Source organism: Elaeis guineensis, chromosome 14 (genome assembly GCF_000442705.2).
Source record: "Elaeis guineensis isolate ETL-2024a chromosome 14, EG11, whole genome shotgun sequence".
Classification (NCBI taxonomy): Eukaryota; Viridiplantae; Streptophyta; class Magnoliopsida; order Arecales; family Arecaceae; genus Elaeis; species Elaeis guineensis.
This window is the reverse complement of record NC_026006.2, coordinates 49,342,443-49,362,860: the sequence shown is the minus strand read 5'-3', so window position 1 is coordinate 49,362,860 and position 20,418 is coordinate 49,342,443. Positions and strand designations below refer to the sequence as shown.

At 36.6% G+C, this 20,418-nt stretch overlaps 1 protein-coding gene and 1 long non-coding RNA gene across 4 annotated transcripts; one reads left to right on the top strand and one right to left on the bottom strand.

The window, feature by feature from the left end:
- Window positions 1-553: 553 nt before the first annotated feature.
- LOC140853842 (uncharacterized) lies at window positions 554-5,795 on the bottom strand. Its single transcript, XR_012136987.1, has 3 exons — window positions 5,486-5,795; window positions 1,871-5,288; window positions 554-1,709 (listed from the first exon to the last, which is right to left on the bottom strand). It is a non-coding gene; the product is annotated as an uncharacterized lncRNA (long non-coding RNA).
- A 504-nt stretch (window positions 5,796-6,299) lies between these two features.
- LOC105057785 (amidase 1) lies at window positions 6,300-19,414 on the top strand. Of its 3 annotated transcripts, XM_010940479.4 has the most exons (9): window positions 6,302-6,562; window positions 6,826-6,978; window positions 7,257-7,381; window positions 8,400-8,525; window positions 9,940-10,122; window positions 10,230-10,377; window positions 15,331-15,499; window positions 18,537-18,671; window positions 19,119-19,414. In XM_010940479.4, exons 1-9 carry the CDS (start codon window positions 6,444-6,446, stop codon window positions 19,269-19,271), a joined length of 1,311 nt encoding a protein of 436 aa, XP_010938781.1. In that variant the 5' UTR covers window positions 6,302-6,443; the 3' UTR covers window positions 19,272-19,414. The 3 variants fall into 3 exon arrangements, with proteins under 3 accessions (XP_073104454.1, XP_010938781.1, XP_010938782.1); XM_073248353.1 differs by lacking the exon at window positions 9,940-10,122 and having other exon boundaries at window positions 6,300-6,562; XM_010940480.4 differs by lacking the exon at window positions 7,257-7,381 and having other exon boundaries at window positions 6,307-6,562.
- The last annotated feature ends 1,004 nt before the right edge of the window (window positions 19,415-20,418 follow it).

Genomic DNA, 20,418 nt, shown 5'->3' with positions numbered 1-20,418 from the left:
TCGGAGAGAAGGAGAGAGGAAGGAGGTCGATGTTGGGGTCTCAAGAGGGAAGGGGTCTTCTTATAGAGCACCCTAGGACTCCGAGGGGTCCTAGGAGTCCTAATTTGCCCGGGACTCGCCGGAGAAGAAGACTCCTACCGGAGTCTTCTTTCCGGTTTTTGATCCCCTGTTTTTTTTTTTTTTTCGTTTTGGTCTTGGGTCTAGGTTTTGGGCTATCACAATTAGAGAAACAAAATATGGGCCCAGCTACAAATGCGGGCGTGGCACGGCACGATCACGCGCGTGCGAGCCGGGTTGGACCGGGCCGTGCGTGCATGTTCATAAGCCCAAGAGAAGGGTCTTCAAACTAAATCCCTTTTCTATTTTTTCATTTTTCAATATGGGACTAAACTTCATGAAAGAAAGCTAGAGATTTGATTGAAAAAAATTGAAGGAAATTTTGAGTTTTCAATTTCCCTCCAAAATCAACAGAACAGTCCTATACCAAGAGTGATACAAACATAGATCAAAACACCAAAAAAAAGAAACTGCCAGAGAAGGAAAACATGAAGAACCAGATCCAAATCTATCAATTCTTATTTTCTTGAGTACTAGGAAGTTCCTTATATATCAATTACAAGAGAACTAGCACAACTAACTTAGCTAACAGAATAACAGAATTCAGCTGGTCAGCCTTTTAGCCAATCATTGATCTTTTGCCATTGCAGCTGTTACAATTCAGTTGTTTCAGTTACAGCACTCCTATTTCATTAACACAAAACACTCTATTTTATTTATCCCCAAACTCTTTACTGCATAACAATACTTCTCCCCTTAAGTTTCCTTGTCCTCAAGGAAAAAAGATGGAAAATGCAGCTGCAACTCATCAGCAAACTTCCAAATAGAATCAGCTGGAGAAGAGTTTTGCTAGTGAACTAAAAATTGAGTAGCTGCTGCATTACCTCGTTTGACCATCCTTCGATCCAGAATTGCTTGTGGATAAACAGTGGATTGACATGACATTAGAGGAAGACATGAAGAGGCAACAATTGAACCTGATATAGGCTTGAGTAATGAAACAAGAAAAACATTGTGGATTAAGGCATCAGGGGGAAGCTGTAATTTGTAGGCTACCCGACCAATCTTATCAACAACAGAAAATGGGCCAAAGTAACGAGGTTGACACTTGGAATTAGCCTTGTTAAGAGAACGTTGAGCATATGGATGTAGTTTGACAAACACAAGATCTCCAATGGTAAATTCTCTGTCAGTTCGATGCTGATCCACCTGCTGTTTCATTCTATTGCTGGTTCTCATGAGATGATGCTTCAGCAACTTAATTTGTTCCTCTCTATTCTTTAATTCAATGTCCACTGTTGCCACAGATGAATCTCCAGGAAAGTAGAAAATGTGAATTGGAGGTGGTACTCCATAAAGAGCTTCAAAAGGACTCATTTGAATGGAAGAGTGGAAATTGGTATTGTACCAATACTCTGCTAAGGGAAGCCAGTCAGTCTACTTATGAATTGAGTCACCTACAGCACATCGTAAGTAAGTTTCTAGGCATCGATTCACGACTTCAAATTGTCCATATTCTGGGGATGATATGCAGTAGAGTATTGAAGACCCACTCCCTGTATTACAAATAATTCCTTCCAAAATGTACTAAGAAAAATAGGGTCTCTATCAGATGTAATTGTATGTGGCATGCCATGGAGTTTGAAAACACCCTGCATAAAAACTTGAGCTACTACTAGAGCTGTATAGGGATGAGAAAGAGCAAAGAAATGGCTGTATTTAGTGAGTCTATCAACAACAACAAAAATCACAAACTTGCCATGGGATTTAGGTAATCCATCAATGAAATCCATAGTAAGTTTAGTAAAAATACCTTGAGAAACAGGCAGTGGTTGTAATAAACCAGGATAAGCCACAGTCTCATATTTATACCTCTGACAGATTGGACAATCCCTGACATAGTTTCTAACTGACTTCCATAAACCATGCCAATAGACTACTGAAGAAAGTCTCTTTGCAGTAGCTTGTACACCAGAATGGCCTCCCATTGATGAGCTGTGGAACAATTACAATAGCTGATCCTTGACAGAATCCATATTACCTACTACCAATTTCCCTTTCCTCTTGAGTGATTAGAGTAATAGGTATAATGACTGTGGGAAGTAGGATCAGTTTGTAGTTCTGAGATTAGTTGTTGCAGTAAGGGATCAGTCTGCCATGTCTGCCTAATTTACGTTAACAAGTCAGAGGTCAAAAAAATTGTAGTCAAGGCATTAAGTGCAGTATGTGCACATCTAGACAATGCATCTGCCACCACATTATCTTTTCCCTTTTGATAAAAATCTCGAATTCAAATTGAAGCAACTTGGCTAACCAAACTTGCTGAGTTGGAGTAGTCATACGCTGCTCAACCAAATACTTCAGTGGTTGATGATCGATTTTAATAATAAACTTCTTAGGAGACCAGTAACATTTTCACTTCTTGATAGCAAAAAGAATAGCCAGCATTTTCCTATCAATACAGACAACTATTGATATTGTGGTGATAATGGCTTACTAATAAAGGCCAAAGGATGACCTTCTTGTAGCAATACTGCTCCAATCCCACCTTCCGAAGCATCTGTTTCTACCACAAATACTTTGGAATAATCAGGCAGGGCCAACACAAGTGCTGTTGTCATAGCATTCTTCAGAGAATCAAAGGATGCTTGAGCATCTGCATTCTAAGAAAAAGATTCCTTCTTCAGTAAATCTATCAAAGGTCTGGCAATCTGACCATATTTCTTCACAAACCTTCGATAATAGCTGGTAAGGCCAAGAAATCCCCTAAGCTACTTAACTGTCTTAGGAATAGGCCATTGCTTAACTGCTTCAACCTTAGTGTGATCAGTTTGGACACCTGCAGCTGATATAAAATGGCCTAAATATTCAATTTAGCACATCCGAAGGAGCATTTACTCATCTTAGCCAATGGCTAATTCCTTGCAACACCAACTCCAAATGTAGAATATGATCAGCATGTGATTTACTGTAGATGAGTATATCATCGAAAAAACCAAGACAAATTTCCTCAGAAATGGCTTGAAAATAGCATTCATCAATGCCTGAAATATTGATGGTGCATTGGTTAGCCCAAATGGCATAACTAAAAACTCATAATGACCTTCATGAGTTTTGAAAGCAGTCTTATGGATGTCTTCATCAGCCATTGTTATTTGCCAATATCCAGATCTGAGATCCATCTTTGAAAACACCACAGCTTGGCCTAACTCATCCAACAACTCCTCTATGACTGAGATTGGAAATTTGTCTTTAATAGTGAGAGAATTTAAGGCTCTATAATCAATGCACATTCGCCAAGTACCATCTTTCTTCTTTAATAAGACTACTGGACTTGAAAATGGGCTGCTACTATGCTGAATTACGTCTGCCTGTGACATCTCCTGAACCATCTGTTCAATGGCATCTTTTTGAAGTTCTGCATATTTGTGGGGTCTCATATTGACAGGTTGAGAGCCCTCCTTTAAAGGAATCTTATGATCATAAAGTCTTTTTGGTGGCAACTCCCTAGGTTCTTCAAAAACCTCTTTATATTTATACAACAAATTCTGTAATTCAGGCCAATTATTAAAAGAAGCAACTTCTGCAGTGTACAAGGAAAGGCTTTGAGGCAAAAATGAACTCCCATTCTATACGATCAATTGCATTGAAGCTAATTGATGACTTTTGCTGGCCAATCTCTTGAGTTGTTTCTCATTAATCAACTCTACAGAATTGATGTGTACTGCTTGCAACAAGTAATCTCTGTTGTTTCAGTTAAACTTCATCTACAATGTTTGAAAAATTCCACCTTATCTCACCTAAAGTTGCTAACCACTGAGCTCCTAGTATCAAGTCATAATTGGCCAAGGGCAGTATAAAGACTTCTGCCATAAAATTGTGACCCTGCATTTGCCACTTGAAATTTCTATACATAGAATGACATTATAAAGTCTGCCCATTAGCTACCTCTACCATGACTCCAGTAACATCTTCCATTGGACACTTAATTCTCTTAGCCACTTGCAAACTCAAGAAATTATGAGTACTGTCAATGTCAATGAGAATATGAATTTGCAACTTGCCACAAGCCCCTTTTGTACATATAGTATGTAGTCCCTGAGTTCCTCTAATAGCATTCAAAGACAATTAAAAAATTTAGCCATTAGGAAGTCATCTGCAACAATTTCACCTTCATCCTCACGCTCATCCACCAACAATTGCATTGTAAACACTTGCTTTTTCTTGCATCTGCGACCAGGCATGTATTTATTATCACACCAAAAACAAAGCCCTTTTTCCCTTTTTTCATTGAATTCTTTACTGGTTAAATTCCCTAATAGTTTAGTGGTATTAATAGAAGTTATGAAAATAGTAGTTGAAGATGAATGGCTAGGTATTTCTTTAGTGGTGATAGGTTTTGATAAGGTGGGCAAGGTTTGGGTCTGAATCACAAGAACTGGTGGTTTATAATTTGGGTTATATGCTAAATAAGGTGTGGTTCTGGTAAAAAGTTTTGGCTTATTTTGTATTGCTGCAACTGTAATTTTTTGAAATCTTGCTGACGAATAGGCATCAGATAAAGTTTGGGGCTTAAACATACAAACGAGCATTTGTAACTCATCTACCAATCCAGTTAAGAAAAAACTCAAAGCCTAATCTTCTCTAATTCCCGCCTTTATGTACAGCAAATCAAAGGAATCCAAATAATTTTGCAAAGCAACAGTTTGTTTCAAATTTTTCAGATCTGCTAGGTCTGCATCCCAAACTTAGATCTCAACCCTTGCACATACTTTTCCCAATTCTCATAAACCTCCTGCCTCTTAAGCCCAATGTACCCTTGGTGCCATTGCAAAGCTTTTCCTTCCAAATACAAGGCAGCTAACTTCACCTTATTTCTAGGTAATGTATTGGTTACCTCGAAATAGTAATCTGCTTTAACTAGCCAAGATTCTAATTCATGACCATTAAAACAAGGGAAATCCAATTTTGGATAATGCATCCAAGATTGGCCAGAATCATTCATAGAACGATCTCTAGTCTGAGATGTTCCTGCTTGATTGATATTAGCAGCAAGTTCATTGTGTTGAAGATTGATACTTGCTAACAGATTCTTGAGCTCCTCAGTCTCCTTCCTCAACTCCACTTGTCTCCGCTCCCATCGTTCCTCAAATTCTTTCATCATGGTTGCCATCTTCTGTCTCCATTCTTGACCCCCAGTATCTTCCGCCATGGTTGTCGGGATCAGTGCTCTGATACAACTGATACAAACATAAATAAAAACACCAAAAGAAAGAAACTACCAGAGAAGGAAAACATGAAGAACCAGATCCAAATCTCTGAATTCTTATTTCCATGAGTACTGATTATACAGGAAGTTCCTTAGATATCAATTACAAGAGAACTAGCACAACTAACTCAGCTAACAGAATAACAGAATTCAGCTCACCAGCCTTGTAGCCAATCATTGATCTTTTGTCATTGCAGCTGTTACAATTCAGTTGCTTCAGTTAGAGCGCTCCCTTTTTATTAACACAAAACGCTCTGTTTTATTCATCTCCAAACTCTTTACTGCATAACAAAGACATACTGTTGATGTTGAGCCCCACCATGGTCCCACGTGACTATCGAATCCCATCGCTACAATCATGGGCTCTTCATTGCGTGCCAGGGTTAATGAGGCCTTCGTATTGCATGCACCAGGTGCAATTGGATCGTGCAAATCCCACGGCGAATAACACGCCATGCTCTCCACTATGCATCTGTTTCGGGATTTGTCCTGGTTCACCTGCACATGGTGCATGGAATAATTCTTCGTTAATGAGGCCTTGGCGGGTGCAAATGAACTGGAGCAAATGATGGAGCACATACACGGTGGAGAGCGCGCAATCGAGAGTCGGTGAAATATCAGGGGTCTCGTGGCGTGTTATTCACCGTGGGATTTGCGCGGTCTGGCAAACCTGTGGAGTTAGGGGTGGTACGGACAAAGACGAGATGATGAGGAATGTGTTTATGGACGGCTGAGGAGATTATTGCCTGGGCCACGCCCAGCTAGACCAGCGCGCATCTCGGTGCACGTTCACGGTGGTTGACGCGCAATCTGGAATTCGTGAAATCCAAGGAATAATGTGGCGTGTTGAGCACCGTGGGATTTGGGTGGTTTACCTGGGCGTGGTCCAGGCAATAATTTCTGTCGGCTGAGTGGCACCATGGTCCCACATGTGAGATCTTATCGTCCATTCTATTTCTTGTTGCTCTGACGGCAGGGACGATGCCGATGCTTCGGGATAGGAATGATCGTACGGGATCCCAGCGGATAAAGAATGGTAACCAAATAATTTTGTGACCACCAACCAATTTATCAGATATCGCGCTCTGGAACCAGAAATTCACGTACTTGGACGAGGATGGAGGTGAAAGGAGACGATGATTACGGAGCCTTCATCGAAAGATTTGAACTGCGCCCTCCGCCTCACTCTCCTCCTCACCAACCTCTGCAGGGCCTCACCTTCGCCGTCAAAGATATGTGCGCTCCTCTCTCTCTCTCTGGGGTTTATCCGATTTTCTTACCACATTAGAGTCTTAATTACATTGTTAAACTCATGAACATTCAGGTCCATGACCTTTGATTCAAATTACATCGTCTTCTTCTCTTCTTTTTGTAATAATTACTCATTATTTGCTCAAGAGCTCAAGTTCGAGTTGTCTCTGATTGTTAGTCCTGTTACTACACTGTGATTTTGTCCCAGAGTACATTCAATGTTGTTCGATGTTTTCTTTAATTTGCAGATTTGATATCAGTGGTCATGTCACGGGCTTTGGCAGTCCTGAGTGGGCAAGGACGCATCGTCCAGCTACATCCACATCTCCTGTTGTTTTGGCAGCTATTGATGCCGGCGCAATCTGTGTTGGTAAAACTGTCATGGATGAGATGGCATACAGGTTATAATCGTTGCTTATAATGCTTTCTCTTGTTCGTTTATGGATACTTCCATTAGTTGCATGCTTATCTCATAACTTTTGCCACGAGATTAATCTGTTTCCTAGCTTTCATGTTGCACCTTCTGTAGGATGGGTACAGTTTAATGTGCCTTTGCTATTCTTCTAGTGAATCTTCTAGGTTGACGTTTTAGTCTTGGGAAGTTTCATTCGCTAATAGATTTTAATGCTTTCTCCCATGAGAGAAAGCATCCAATTTATTATTATAATTTTCATAACAGCATAAATGGTGAAAACGTGCATTATGGCACACCTACGAATCCATGCGCTCCTGATCGAGTACCTGGAGGATCATCTAGTGGGTCCGCTGTGGCAGTTGCGGCGAAGCTTGTTGATTTTTCTCTAGGTAGTCTTTTTCTTTTTCCTAAATTTCTTAAAGCTCGATGAATTTCATGGTCTTTATTTTGTTGCCTTATAATAATCTTTTTATAAATATCAAATTCTAGCATAATATATTTTTGAGGAGTTAGAGTTTCATATATTTTGCAGTAAAAAATTATTATGATGTAGAATTTCTTTTTTTCACCATCAAGCATTTGGACCTATTGACATTCTTTCTTTGCTGGAATCATATGGTGTTTATCGGCAGTTGTCTTCCCATTTGTATTAGTTCTTTACGAAGTTTAACATCGAGCAAAGTTACGGTGGTTACACAACGCTGCAAAAGTTGACTATGTTAGAGCCAGTGCCCATTATAAACCAGAAAAATGGATAAAGTACCATATGGGTAGTATGCGAAGAACATAAATAATCTATACTCATACAATATGATGAGCGTGTCTTTGAGGATAGAAAAGTTTCCAAAGAAGATAGGCAAGTCTATACTCGAATGATCATTCATTTATTATACTATTAAAACCAAAAAAAATCTTTGAGTTGCATTATCAGCAAAATTTGGTATTTTTCCTTTTTATTTTTTGAAGTTTTGAGCTTCAATGGAAGTATAACTTCTGGAACTTATTTAGGTGTCTCTTTTATATCGATCAAATTAGCAGAAGAAGAAAGGTTTCATTATATGTATTATTATGTAAAAGTAAAACCTTTAGAATTTGATTTGACTGCATATTTAAGAAATAACAAACACTTAATTCTGTCATGAACATCTCATTCAGCAGTATCCTGAAGTACATATTATCATCCTTTAGAAAATACATATGCAAATGATATAGATTGTTAGTTAATGCCAGTGAGAAGTTCAATACAAACAAACATACATGCATATACATGCACAGCACATATTAGTTGAACCATCTCCAGGGATACATTGATAGATTCAAATATTCTTCTTGCATAATCCCAATTTCGGTAAACTTCGATCTTTGTTCTAATGTGTCTCTTGTTTGGTTTATGAATGATTTCAATAGGTACCGACACGGGTGGAAGTGTTAGAGTTCCTGCAGCATACTGTGGTATTTTTGGTTTTCGTCCTTCACATGGCATCATATCTACAACCAATGTCATTCCTATGGCTCAAAGCTTTGATACCGTTGGTAAGGAGGAATCTTGTTATCAACTGATTGTGTTAAATTTTTTAACTTCCCTAGTTACTTCGGTGTTTAGACGAGATTGTACTTCAAACTGCAGCATCCACTTACATCAAAAAATTTTGGCAGCATGATGGTTAACCGAAGTTCTTAAGCAACAATTTTGCTGCAGCTTTTTAGGGACATCAAGTAAGGATTTATTTTATATTCTTTTCACTTGGTGCCAATTTATAGGGTGGTAACAAGTGCAAATGGTTTAACTGGGATTGCTCCTATAATTAAGTGGACTTGGACTCAAGCAACTTGTCTACTATTTTAGTCCTTAAATTGGCTCATTATCAGGTTGGTTTTGAGTCTAGCAAACCAAAAGGTTATTTCTCTACACATCTATAGGTGAAATGGGTTCTTGCATTTTATGGGTGTTCTAATGGACAGTATCTAGGAACAATTAAAGGGTTATTTCTCTATGCATTAGAGGGAGACTCTCTTTAACATGCTGTTAAGTTTCACACTGTATGGTTAAGATGGAGAATCCACATCATTGAAAAAATAACATCATTATTCTTTAAGTATAATGTATATGTGATCCTCAGAGATATGAACACTGTCATCAACCAATGCTTCATGCGATTCACTTTGAATCCATTTATAGCACTATTAACATATAATGATGGGCACATTGTGTCAATAGGGTGCATATCAAGCAGAAATGGGATATTTGCCAAAGTATTCATCAGTATCATTTATTTATATTAGGTCAATGACATGATAAGACATGTCAATCTTGGATCCAAGTTTTTAGACTTTCTTGACATATCTCAGAGATACGTTCTAGAAATAATTACTTATGTGAAGTTTTCTTTTGATTTTTAAGTTTAAAATTCAGTATCCAATCTAGCCATGTTGTCCTAATAGCCATTTGTATTTGGCAAATTATGAAAGGCATGAAAAATGGAATTCGCTGGTTAGATGCTGCTCCTTCACTTTGACAGTTTATTGAAGCTAGGGGTCAAGATTTCATTTTATGTTTGATATTGGCATTTTTCTAGATAATGAAATATCAGTTATAATGTTATGAAAAATTTACTGATTCATTTGAAGAAAAAAGAAAAAGAAATTTAGTTCTTAAAATGGTTCCAGAGCCTTTTTTACTGTCTTAACTTTTGTTGGATTGTTGATTGTAATGCTAATAAATTTTATTATTTGGTCAGTCTTTCCTTCTTCTTGCAAGATTAGTAATAATGATGATACCTACATTCATATGAAACTCTGCCATATGTAATAACATGACAAAGCTATATGCTGTTGTCATCTTTCATAAATAGTTGAGAAATTTCAGGTCTTGATGGAGTTCATGCTCTTAATCTAAGGTGATCATTTTTGTCTCCTATGAAGTAATTGACCCAAGTGTTTTATCTAGGATGGTTTGCTAGAGACCCCATCACCTTGACTCGAGTAGGCAATGTATTATTGCAATTACCAATTGACACTACGAAGCAACCAACTCGCATTGTTATTCCCGAAGACTGCTTCCAATGCTTAACTTCTCCAATTGACCAAATTTCTCATATTGTCAATAAATCTATGGAGAAATTATTCGGGAGTAAGTAATTACCTTTTTATTATATCTATAGATACATTGAGTACTTTGTTGTGACATACTCTCAAAGTTTGGCTTGTTTCTGATATATGATTTTGATTTTTCTACAGGCGATATCATAAACCATGAAAACCTTGGTGACTACATTCACCATAAAGTTCCAAGCTTAGGAAAGTTCATGAGTAACACATCTGAAAATCAAACATCTGGAATACCATCCTTGGCAGCTATTTCCCATTCCATGCGGCTGCTTCAAAGGTCTGGCTTGTTCAGTGGATTCACTGTATTGATTGCTGTTGATTTCATTAGTTACTTTCTTCCTTCTTTTGCTGTAAAATTTGAAGTTGAGGAGGAAATGGGAGACTGCAAAATAATGTCATGGCAATCCCCAAATATATAAATTGATTTAATGACTAGGGTGAAGTTATGTGCCACGATGGAGGCACACCACCATTGTTCCTTCCCAGGTGTTGAGGCTGGGTGGGAACTTTCAGCAACTAGAGAGAGATTATTGTGTAGAAAATTAGTTATCTATCACAATGTACTCATAAATAAGATTGATATTGAAAAAGATTTTAGGACAAAGTATTTTACATATATCTTTTGCACAAAGGAGAGAAAAATACAGGGATAGCTTTAAACTCACTCTATAATTTGGTCTTTGTTAACTATCTAGGAAGAACAAATATTCCAATACACCAGTCATGGCTGTATGGGATACATACCAGATATTGATACATGTGGGATATGGCCCCGGTCTGTCCATTATGGCGAATACCCTGAATTATTTTATAATTATAATGAGGACTGGATATTATATACATATATAATACCTTGATTCTTTTTGAATGTTCTTGGGGTATGTCGAAGGTGGTGCTAGGTTATGGCACTCAGGTCAAGTGGGTTTTGAATTTGCACTCTATAAGACAAAGTTCAACTGATCTCTATCCTCTCCAGTTATCTAGTCTATCATGTCCTTGAAGAAAAAATTTTATCCGATCAGATCGGATGCCAGGAAGAAGGAAGAGATTTTTAATTTAAAAATTTTCATAACTCTTATGAAAGTTACCTTGATACGCAGTGGAAAGATGATCGATGTTGATTGATTCATGAAGATCATTGCTTCGCGAGCTCCAGATGTCCAGACTCTCTACTTCGCTTGCACGTCAGACAATGTAGGAGAGAGGGATGAAGAACTCTTCAGGAGGGAAGAAGAGGAGAACCTTGAGATTTGATCTCGAAGCTAGGATGAAGCCCACACGCCACTACACCAAGAGGAGGGAGGACGCCCAAGGGAGAAAAGCCCAAAGAGAGAACGCCTAAGGGGAGGATGGCTTGATGGATTGCTTGATCAATTGCTAAATTGATTTCTCCTTCTTCAAACCCCTCCTTAAATAGATAAGAGGTTCTAGATCAAATCAAATACCTTCATAGGTTAGGAATAGGACTCTCCAAGTTTGAATCAAATCCAAACTTTCTAAACCATGAGGATTCCTAAAGAAAGTAGGAGAGGCGTCAATTTGTGCCTCTCTCTATGCCACATGCCCAAGGGGACCCCTCCTCCATCTTGGTCGGCCAAATAGGTGAAAGAATGCAAGGGAAACATGGCTTAGTGCACCAAATCGAATTTGATTCAGATTTGAATTCAGTTCGAATCTAATTCGAATCTGATTTGAATCAAATTTGAAAAGACTGCTAATCTTAATCTAATTAGGATTTAGATCCAAGTCCAACTTAGATAATTAACCCAATTTAGCCTTAATAAATTCAAGCCCAATGAAATTAGATCTGATCTAAAATAACTAGGACTCGAATCCGATCTTTCATAATTTTTTGAATCATAGATTTGATCAAATTCATCTTCGAAATCAAACCTGTGCCTCATGTACAGTACTAGCTGGACATAGTCAGTGTTTAATTTCGTATGATTGATAACTTATCAATTAAGTCTTTATGTTCAATCAAGTCTCATACTTTCAAATGGAACACATAGATATTAGGTCAATTCTTTCCTACGTTGTTTGATTTTGTGTGTGACTCCATAAGTTAAAGCACTAAGCTGGTAGTATAGGAACCCCTTCTTATACTAATCGTCGTAACCATCTAGTAATGATACCTGACGTCTGGATAGGTCGAATATTTGCAAAGCAACATTCAAGAACCTCGACATATGGTTACCGCATAATTCATCCCTTCGACCCTAATGCTCAGGATGACGTAGGATTAAACTGTTAATCCTGGATTAGTCATCCACATTGTATTTCAATCTTTTTCAAATCTTGTGACAGATTGTACGGATTATCTTGATCAAGATTTTACTAGATTGAGATACAGTGATGCATTAATTCCTGTAATCCGGAGGGATCAATTCTATCTTGACTTACGTACCGATTTTACAAGTACTTGACTGTACCCAGTATCCTTCCATTATTGTATTAGAAATACAGGTAGTCCAGCACCAAAGCACAGTGAGTTGCTTGTAAGTCACTGTGGTGATCTCAGATCGGAGGGACACTTATGTCCATATCCTTTACGAGTTGCTCTTGACAGCAGAGCATTCTACAAGTGAGTCACTATTCAGTGACGATGTACTCCTATATCTCATCTGTACGTCATATCAGTGTCTTCACACTCTTTGATTAAGAGAACAACCAACCCATGTAGTATACAATGATCTATACTCGATAAACGTTATTGTCCTTGTTAATAACATATCATTCGATTGCGAACAAGTTTAAGAACTATTTGATAAATCTTCTTTTATTGATTATATTACAGTTCTAAGGACTTCATCATAACATAAGAGTTCAAAGAAAGATACACTTTTATGATGAACTTGCCCAAAATAATTTTTATCCATTAATAATTCATATACAAATTACAAAAAGTACAATCATTTATAAATAGACAATTGGCTTTAGGACACAGTTTCCAACAGTCCTAACTTGAAGGAGAGGGTATAGTGGAAGAGAAGGATGGAAAGGAATTGGCAAATGCAATTGGACACAATTTATATAGCAACACCTCCAGCATCCACAAGGAAGTGTTGTTTCTTCCTTTTTCCTTTCTTTCTTAGAAAACCTTGTTTGGGAACATTGCAAAAAAATCTACCAAAATGGCCTTATTGAATGATTTCCCACTTTTGAATCTTCATTTCGGATTTGGTCCAAAGCACCGTATATACCTTTCAGCCTATCACAAGCCACAGAATTACCACTCACTGTTTCTTCTCTACAGGTAAACAAATTGTCAGTTTTACCCTTCCTGTGGTGGAGCTGGTGGCTTTCACCTCCAGAATTGGCACACTTCTTCACACATCATGTGCCACCCTGTGGCTCCCATCTACTTTCAAATGGTAAACCATATCCTCCATTGAGTAATCCATATCCGTTAATTGTCTAATCATGCTTAATCTTACCCATGTGGCAAGACCTGCTTGCATTTTAACACCATGGTTTTCCCTATAGTCCACTGAGCTTTGCTTTGCTCAAAGTTTGATAAAAGAAAAGAAAAAACAACATAATATTACTTTATTTAGTAAATAGAATTTTTCTAATCATTGTTTACTGGTTAAAAATATTATTTTAATTATGAGTAGAATAAAAATATTTTTAGTTGAAATTTTAAATTTAGAATGTCTATTAAACAATACCAATGTGAATAGGAAAAGGTTGTGGACTGATTTTAGGCTGGTAGATAAATTATCAATTTATATTGAGCAATAAAAAGGTTCAATAAAAATTCTATCACCTCTGTTTGAGCTGATAAAAATTTGCCGGCTTCTATTTACAGCTTCTTTGATATTTTTTCTTATATGGTGCATGAACAATATGATTGATTTGTAACGAGAAACCAATATGTTTATATGAACAATATGTTTATGTGAGAGGATGCACGCATGGCTATATATTGTTGCATTGTAGTTGTAACGTATCATGTTTTTTCAAGATTTGTTGCATCAGCATGTGTATCAAGTTGTATCTATGTTCAATATATCCTTGTCAACCACATAAGCAATGTAGCAGACATAAGCAGGAAAAATTGGCAGCTAGTCTCAATGACAAACTTCTCATGCTTTTCCCCTAACTATCTTGCAGAACTGCTATTTATTTGACATTCTAAATCAAGATAGACCAGGTTAAATCAATAATACTTGATAATTGTTTCTATTTGAATAAGTTATTACCTTTAGTTAAGTGCGATGCATATTTTCATATTTGTACTTTCTCAGGAGCACATTCCGTAGTCAATATCTGAGGCCTGAATTATTGGTGACACATGTTGTGCTAAATCATGCATTATAGCACATCTCTATACACATCTTGCATGTATGCTTGAATGAATGGATGCATGTACAAATTTGTTGGTGCATGTTGATTTGTGTGGACAAACACCCATGCATCTGCCAATACTTGTAACAAAATCACCTATATTGAAACTTATGTTTATTCCAGATGGTGAGATCATACATTGCATAGCACTAGCTATGGTGTGTGTCTGAATGCCTGTAGCTACAACTAAGGATTTTAGATATAAGATAAATTTTAAAAAGATTTTAACATTGATTAGATGCTAACACACCTTTATCGTAAAATTTTTTAAAACTTACTAGGTATGTTGTGTTCTTAATCTAAATAAGTTTAAGTTTTTGCTATAATTGGTCACTATGAATTTAGATTTTGGACTTAAAATTCTTATTATGCATATAATCATGGAACTCCTCCCTCAAGGAGAGTTCCTTCTTTGGAGTATTTCTCACAGTCAACCCCCTTTGGAGTATTCAAAGTCCATAAGTGTCTGGAAAGGGTTTAAAATTGGGAAATCAAGCTGCTTTTATATAGTATTAGTATAAATCACCAGTTGTTTATCCATATTGTTTTTAAAGATTACATAGTGAAAGACAGATGCCATTTTGACCATTCCCTTCTCTGGTTTCCTATATACATTTTAATTGCACAACTTTATTGACCTTTCTTAGCAGGTCACATAGTATTTATTGATATCGAACTTTGTGAATTTATAAATCTTTTGTGTCCCCAACATTATCAAAACTACCTTATAACGGTCAAGTCCATCCTCATAAAGTTTCTGCAGAAAAATTTTCTTTTTAGTTTTTCTAGATTTTGTCAATATTTATTATGCTTTGCTTGTCCTATACTACTATTATTAAGTTATAATGCAAAAATGCTAAAGTTTCAGTTTTATGGGTAGGTCTGAGTTCAAAGCTAATCATGGAGAATGGGTCAATACTATCAAACCCAATTTAGGTCCTGGAATATCAGAAAGAGTTTCAGAAGCCCTTTCAGAAACATGTGAAAACATAGAATGGTGTTGTGCCATGAGAACTGAACTTCATGCTGCCCTGTGTGCTCTTTTGGAGGTATTGCCTTTCTCTCTCTTTTATTCCTAGCTTTACTTTAGCTTTATTATTTTATTGTTAGGTGTGTGAATTTCTCATCTTTTCTTTTCTTGATTTTTTCTGCTTCTCTGTGGATTGTGGAAGCTAGTATTTTATATGTATAGGTAGATGCACAAATCGATATAGCCACCCTGACCTCCCCAGTACTTTTATGGTGAGTAGAATCCAGGTCTAAATCCTACATATTTTCCAAATATTATCCTGTTAGTGCCTAGAAAAGGCCATCCATACTTCAGTAAATGTAGCCATGATCCAACTTGGGCTTCCTAAATTTAGAACAAAAAGCTAGACCAAAATGAAATTTACAAATCTGTTAACGGATGAAACAGCTTGGAGACAAATTTCATGTACAAAAAAGTCAAGATGCTATCAATTTGTTTAAAATATTTTCTGAGATATTAACTTTCTATAAATATTGTTATCAATTTGTTGAGATATTTTCTGAGACACTAACTTTGGTGCCATATATGTCCATATCTTGAGAAACTTCTTGGCTCATTGATTACCATGCCAAATGTCAAATGCTGATTCTCCTGCTTAGGTGAAATCACCATACCTCTTAAAGATGATTGTTTAATACAAAGGTAACAAAACCCTTTTTTTTTGAGCGTGAGAGAAAAACAAGTAGCGGTTAAAAATTTCAAATTTTGTTTAAAACATAACAAAAAATTGTTAGCAAAGAAAGCATATTAATCTCAGTTCAGTTTCATGATGACAAGACTGCATGTATCTATGCAGGTGGTCAGAAGCAGGTGGTTGATCTTCAAATTATCTTCCCTCATAGACAAATTTAACTGACAAAATAACTTGACTTTGTGCCCACTTCAAACTTTTACATGCAGGACCCATTAAAGCTCTTTGTTAGTTTTTTCTAAACATAACTTCCTTCATTAGAGAATATATCAAATCAAATTTTCTTAGTCTTCCATATATTTGGTTCTCCGCATTGGACCAGCTGTTGATGGTAATGTGATGCAGAGCAAGAAGCTTTGGCCTACAATATAGTTGATTTTCATGCAATGTTGGCTTTGTGATTATGGAAAAAGAAGAAAGAGAAGAGTCTTTTTTTTTCCCTTTTGAGAGGGAAGAACAAAGAGAAGAGTCAAGACTCAAGACTACTATGTTGATCATTTACAAAATATAACATCTAAAAGAGGATTTCTTTAAAAAAAGAACATCCGAAGGAGGAAATTATATCCAGCAGGTGTGCCACATCATCTGGGGATTGAAAGAGAGATTGGTAAAAAATCATTGAGCATGGCCAAGCTATCTCTTTGCAATGTACAACTTGAAGTCCAGACCTGAAATGTTAACACCCTGTGGCTTATATTATATTTATCAACATTTTCTTTCATCAGAAGAAACCGTACTAATGATCACTCTACCCTTATGCATGAGGAACTAATGTCAAGACGCTATTATGTAATGTTACCTTGACTCCTGTGATAAGCTTGATGAATCAGTGTAGAATGTGAATGATACACATTGGACTCTTAAAACTATCAAATTCCATATTACATATTATATAATATTGGTGAGAGCTCTCCCATTTCATCCAACAATGAGTTGTACCAATCATAATGGAATTAAAAGTGGTCTTTTGTTGTTTGGAGTGGTTACCAACACCAAAAGCATGAATTCTTAAGGAAGGAAACAACAATGCATATTAGGCCATAACACTGCTTAGACCATGCACATGAAGGCATACATGAATCAGAAATGACTATGATAATGAGTCAACAATGACTCTAGATAATAGAAGGGAACGAGTCAAGATAAGAAAGACTCAAAATAACAAGCTGGTGAATTGAAGAAAAATTGGCCTTAATGAGGATTTGAATTCATGTCCTCCAGCTCTGGTACCATGTTAATTAACCACTAAATCTCAAAAGCTTAAACTATTAGGAAAGGGATCAACAATGTATATCAGGCCTTATCGTGGAGTGGGTCAATGATGAAGGTATTGAACAAAGTTTGTAATGTATCAAATATCTCATATTTTTAAATTAATTTTGAAGTTCCAATTATAACATTTCTTTTGGTAGCAATACTATTTACAAGCATACAACATGAACCCATTCATTTTTCATAGAATTTAGGAGATAACATGCTTCCTTGCTTGCTAATTAGTAATTTCTTTTTGTCACAATTACCAATTAATTGTAGCATTATAACATGCGCATACTCATATATCATGGCTTATTCTTGTGACGACTTTTGCAAATGCATGGAAGCATCGCCAATTTACTTTTGTTACACTTTTTGACATATACAAGTTGCAGTTATTGAAATGCCTGACATCAACAGTGATGTTATGAATCAGTAAACCACTGATAGTTAGCACCTAAAAATAAGCAAGCACTTTGTTGGTTTTTATATAGCTAGCAAAATACATATTTGTATACATTTAGATCTGTAATTAAGTTATGCAATGTGGGCTATATAGATTGAAACATTTTTTTTTCCCTTTAAAGCTAAGAGGATAGTGAATGAACCTTGATAAATTTCCTTCAATTATTGATACGTTATTTTCCACTTAAAGCATGGGAGGTATATTTCATCTGCTGAAAATAAGTAAAGATTTTCTTACTTATGCAAACTAAACATTTAGCATCCCTTTACTGTTAGTTTTCATATTTACCAGACTCATTTGATTGTAAAACAAGCAATTCAGTAAAAGTGATTAATTCTGTTCTGGGATCGGACAAGTTCATGAACAAGCTATAAGTTGGTGCTTGCAATCTCTCCACTTCTAATTTCTTGTAACTAGTCATACTTGACTCTTTCTAATGATAGTTGAGCTAACAGGAAATTCAAATGAATTGAGATATCTTCTGAAAGATGCAATAGCTTCAGAGAAAGTTGATGAAGAATTTAACATCCAGACTTCTATTTTCCCCCGCTATCAATCTGAGTACTCAAATTTTCATATCTAACCGGTTATGGTCTCCTATTATATCTGAAGTTTGTTACCTTCATTTTTCTTATGTTTCTGTAGGATCATGGTGTCCTTGCAATTCCTACAGTTCCTGGACCCCCACCTAAACTACGTGTGGAGGCTCATACATTGGAACTTTATCGTGCTAGAGCATTTAGCTTGCTCTCTATTGCTGGAATGTCCAGGTTTTGCCAGGTATTTGTTGTTGTTGTTGTTATTGTTGTTGTATTGGTATTTTGTAACGGATAATTGCCTATATTAAGGAAGGCTGAACTGGTATTAGCCGGTATGTCAGTAGCTAGCTGATATGGTATGGTACTGTACCAACAATAAAAAAATAATAAAAAAATCCAATCCACTAACACTAAAGAAAAAAAAAATAAAAACAAGGCCGAACTGGTTGGTTCAGCCCCAAATCGTACCGAATCGAGTGGTTCAGCCGGTTCAGATCGGTTCAGGCCGGTTCGACCCTGATTCGAAAAATAAGGCTGAACCAGATTGTTTTTGCATCGGTTCGGCTCGGTTCGGGCTGAACCGGGTGGTTTGGTCTGGTTCGGCAAATCATGGTCTATATTACTTAATGAATAATCACAAATTTGACTGCCTATATTTTTTATACTCTACATACTGCATTGTTTACAGATTAATATACCACTTGGAATGCGTGATAATCTTCCAGTGTCGGTTTCTCTCTTAGCAAGACATGGTGCAGATCATTTTCTTCTTAATCTTGCCCAGGCTCTTTATCCTACCCTTAAAGAACAAGCAAGCATTGCCTGGGAATTGGGCAACTGAAATAAGTCTTAGAAGTATGTTTCCTGCATATTAATGTTTTATCTTTTTGTTAATAAATGGTCTCTTCCCTATTCTCACTGTAAGTTGACAATAACACTTTCAAGTGGACAATGGAGCTCAAGGATTTAAATATTTATGTGAAATGTTAATATTGCTGTGGAATGGTAAATAAAGAAAATACCCAAATCATCCAGTCCAGAAGCTCAGATGAGATGTTTCTTTGCTGATTAAGCTTTTTCTTTTGGAATGATGGAATGGGGAAAAGGAAAATAGGCAAATCAGACCATCAAGAAGATTAGGTGAGAAATTACTTTGCTGGTTAAGCTGGGTCTCTTTGATTGCTGGAATAATAAAAAGGTAGCTTGACTATACTTTGCCATTCTTTCACTAACATACAAAATGGGCTAGCTGAATTAGGTGAAAATTCTGCTGGTGCTAGTTTTCACACTGATATAAAGAATATGTTTCATTGTGCTGCTTGTTCGCTGTGATTCCTTGTGTTACTTGTACAAAATCACTCCCACATGTGCTTTCTTTTGTTCTAAAGTAATTGATTGCTCTTGTGATTATTTAAAAATAATGAGGGTCATCAAACATACCTGAAATACTGACACCAGACATGTTCTTTTCTTCTTTCTTTTCTCTTTGCATGGACATTAGTACACTAGAAACTAATTACATGACCAACCCAGAGTATTCAGAAGTTCGTATCCATTTTCACCGGCTTGCACAGTTGTTAATTGGATCTCAAGCTCTACTGGCTTCTTCTATGTCCTCTTGACCATTGTTAGGCTAGTCTTAGCAGATCCATGTACTCTTTAATGTATGTTTCTCTCTGTATTTGGTCAAGCTAGCCTTCTCGATAGAACTCTATGTCTAATGGATGTCAATAATTTAATAGGATCAAGCATTTGATGGATGGCTATGTATTAAATAAAGAAAATGCCTTTACCATGTACAAACTTGCTCTTCCCATTCCTAACTAGGTAGCAGCATTTTTGCAGTGGCCCATGCATCCTCTTGTGACTGCTGCATTTTGCTTCTTTTCCTCATTATCTACCTTGTAATTGTGAAGGGGGTATATGTATATGTATCCTTTCTTGAAGTAATATTCATCTTTATACCATTACAGCTATTCTTATTTTTG

Bases quoted from the DNA above. Each gene is read 5' to 3' on its own strand.
- LOC105057785 (XM_010940479.4), top strand. From the start codon at position 6,444: ATGGAGGTGAAAGGAGACGATGATTACGGAGCCTTCATCGAAAGATTT. The intron at 7,382-8,399 runs GTAGTCTTTTTC...TGATTTCAATAG, and splicing joins GCTTGTTGATTTTTCTCTAG to GTACCGACACGGGTGGAAGT. The intron at 8,526-9,939 runs GTAAGGAGGAAT...TGTTTTATCTAG, and splicing joins TCAAAGCTTTGATACCGTTG to GATGGTTTGCTAGAGACCCC.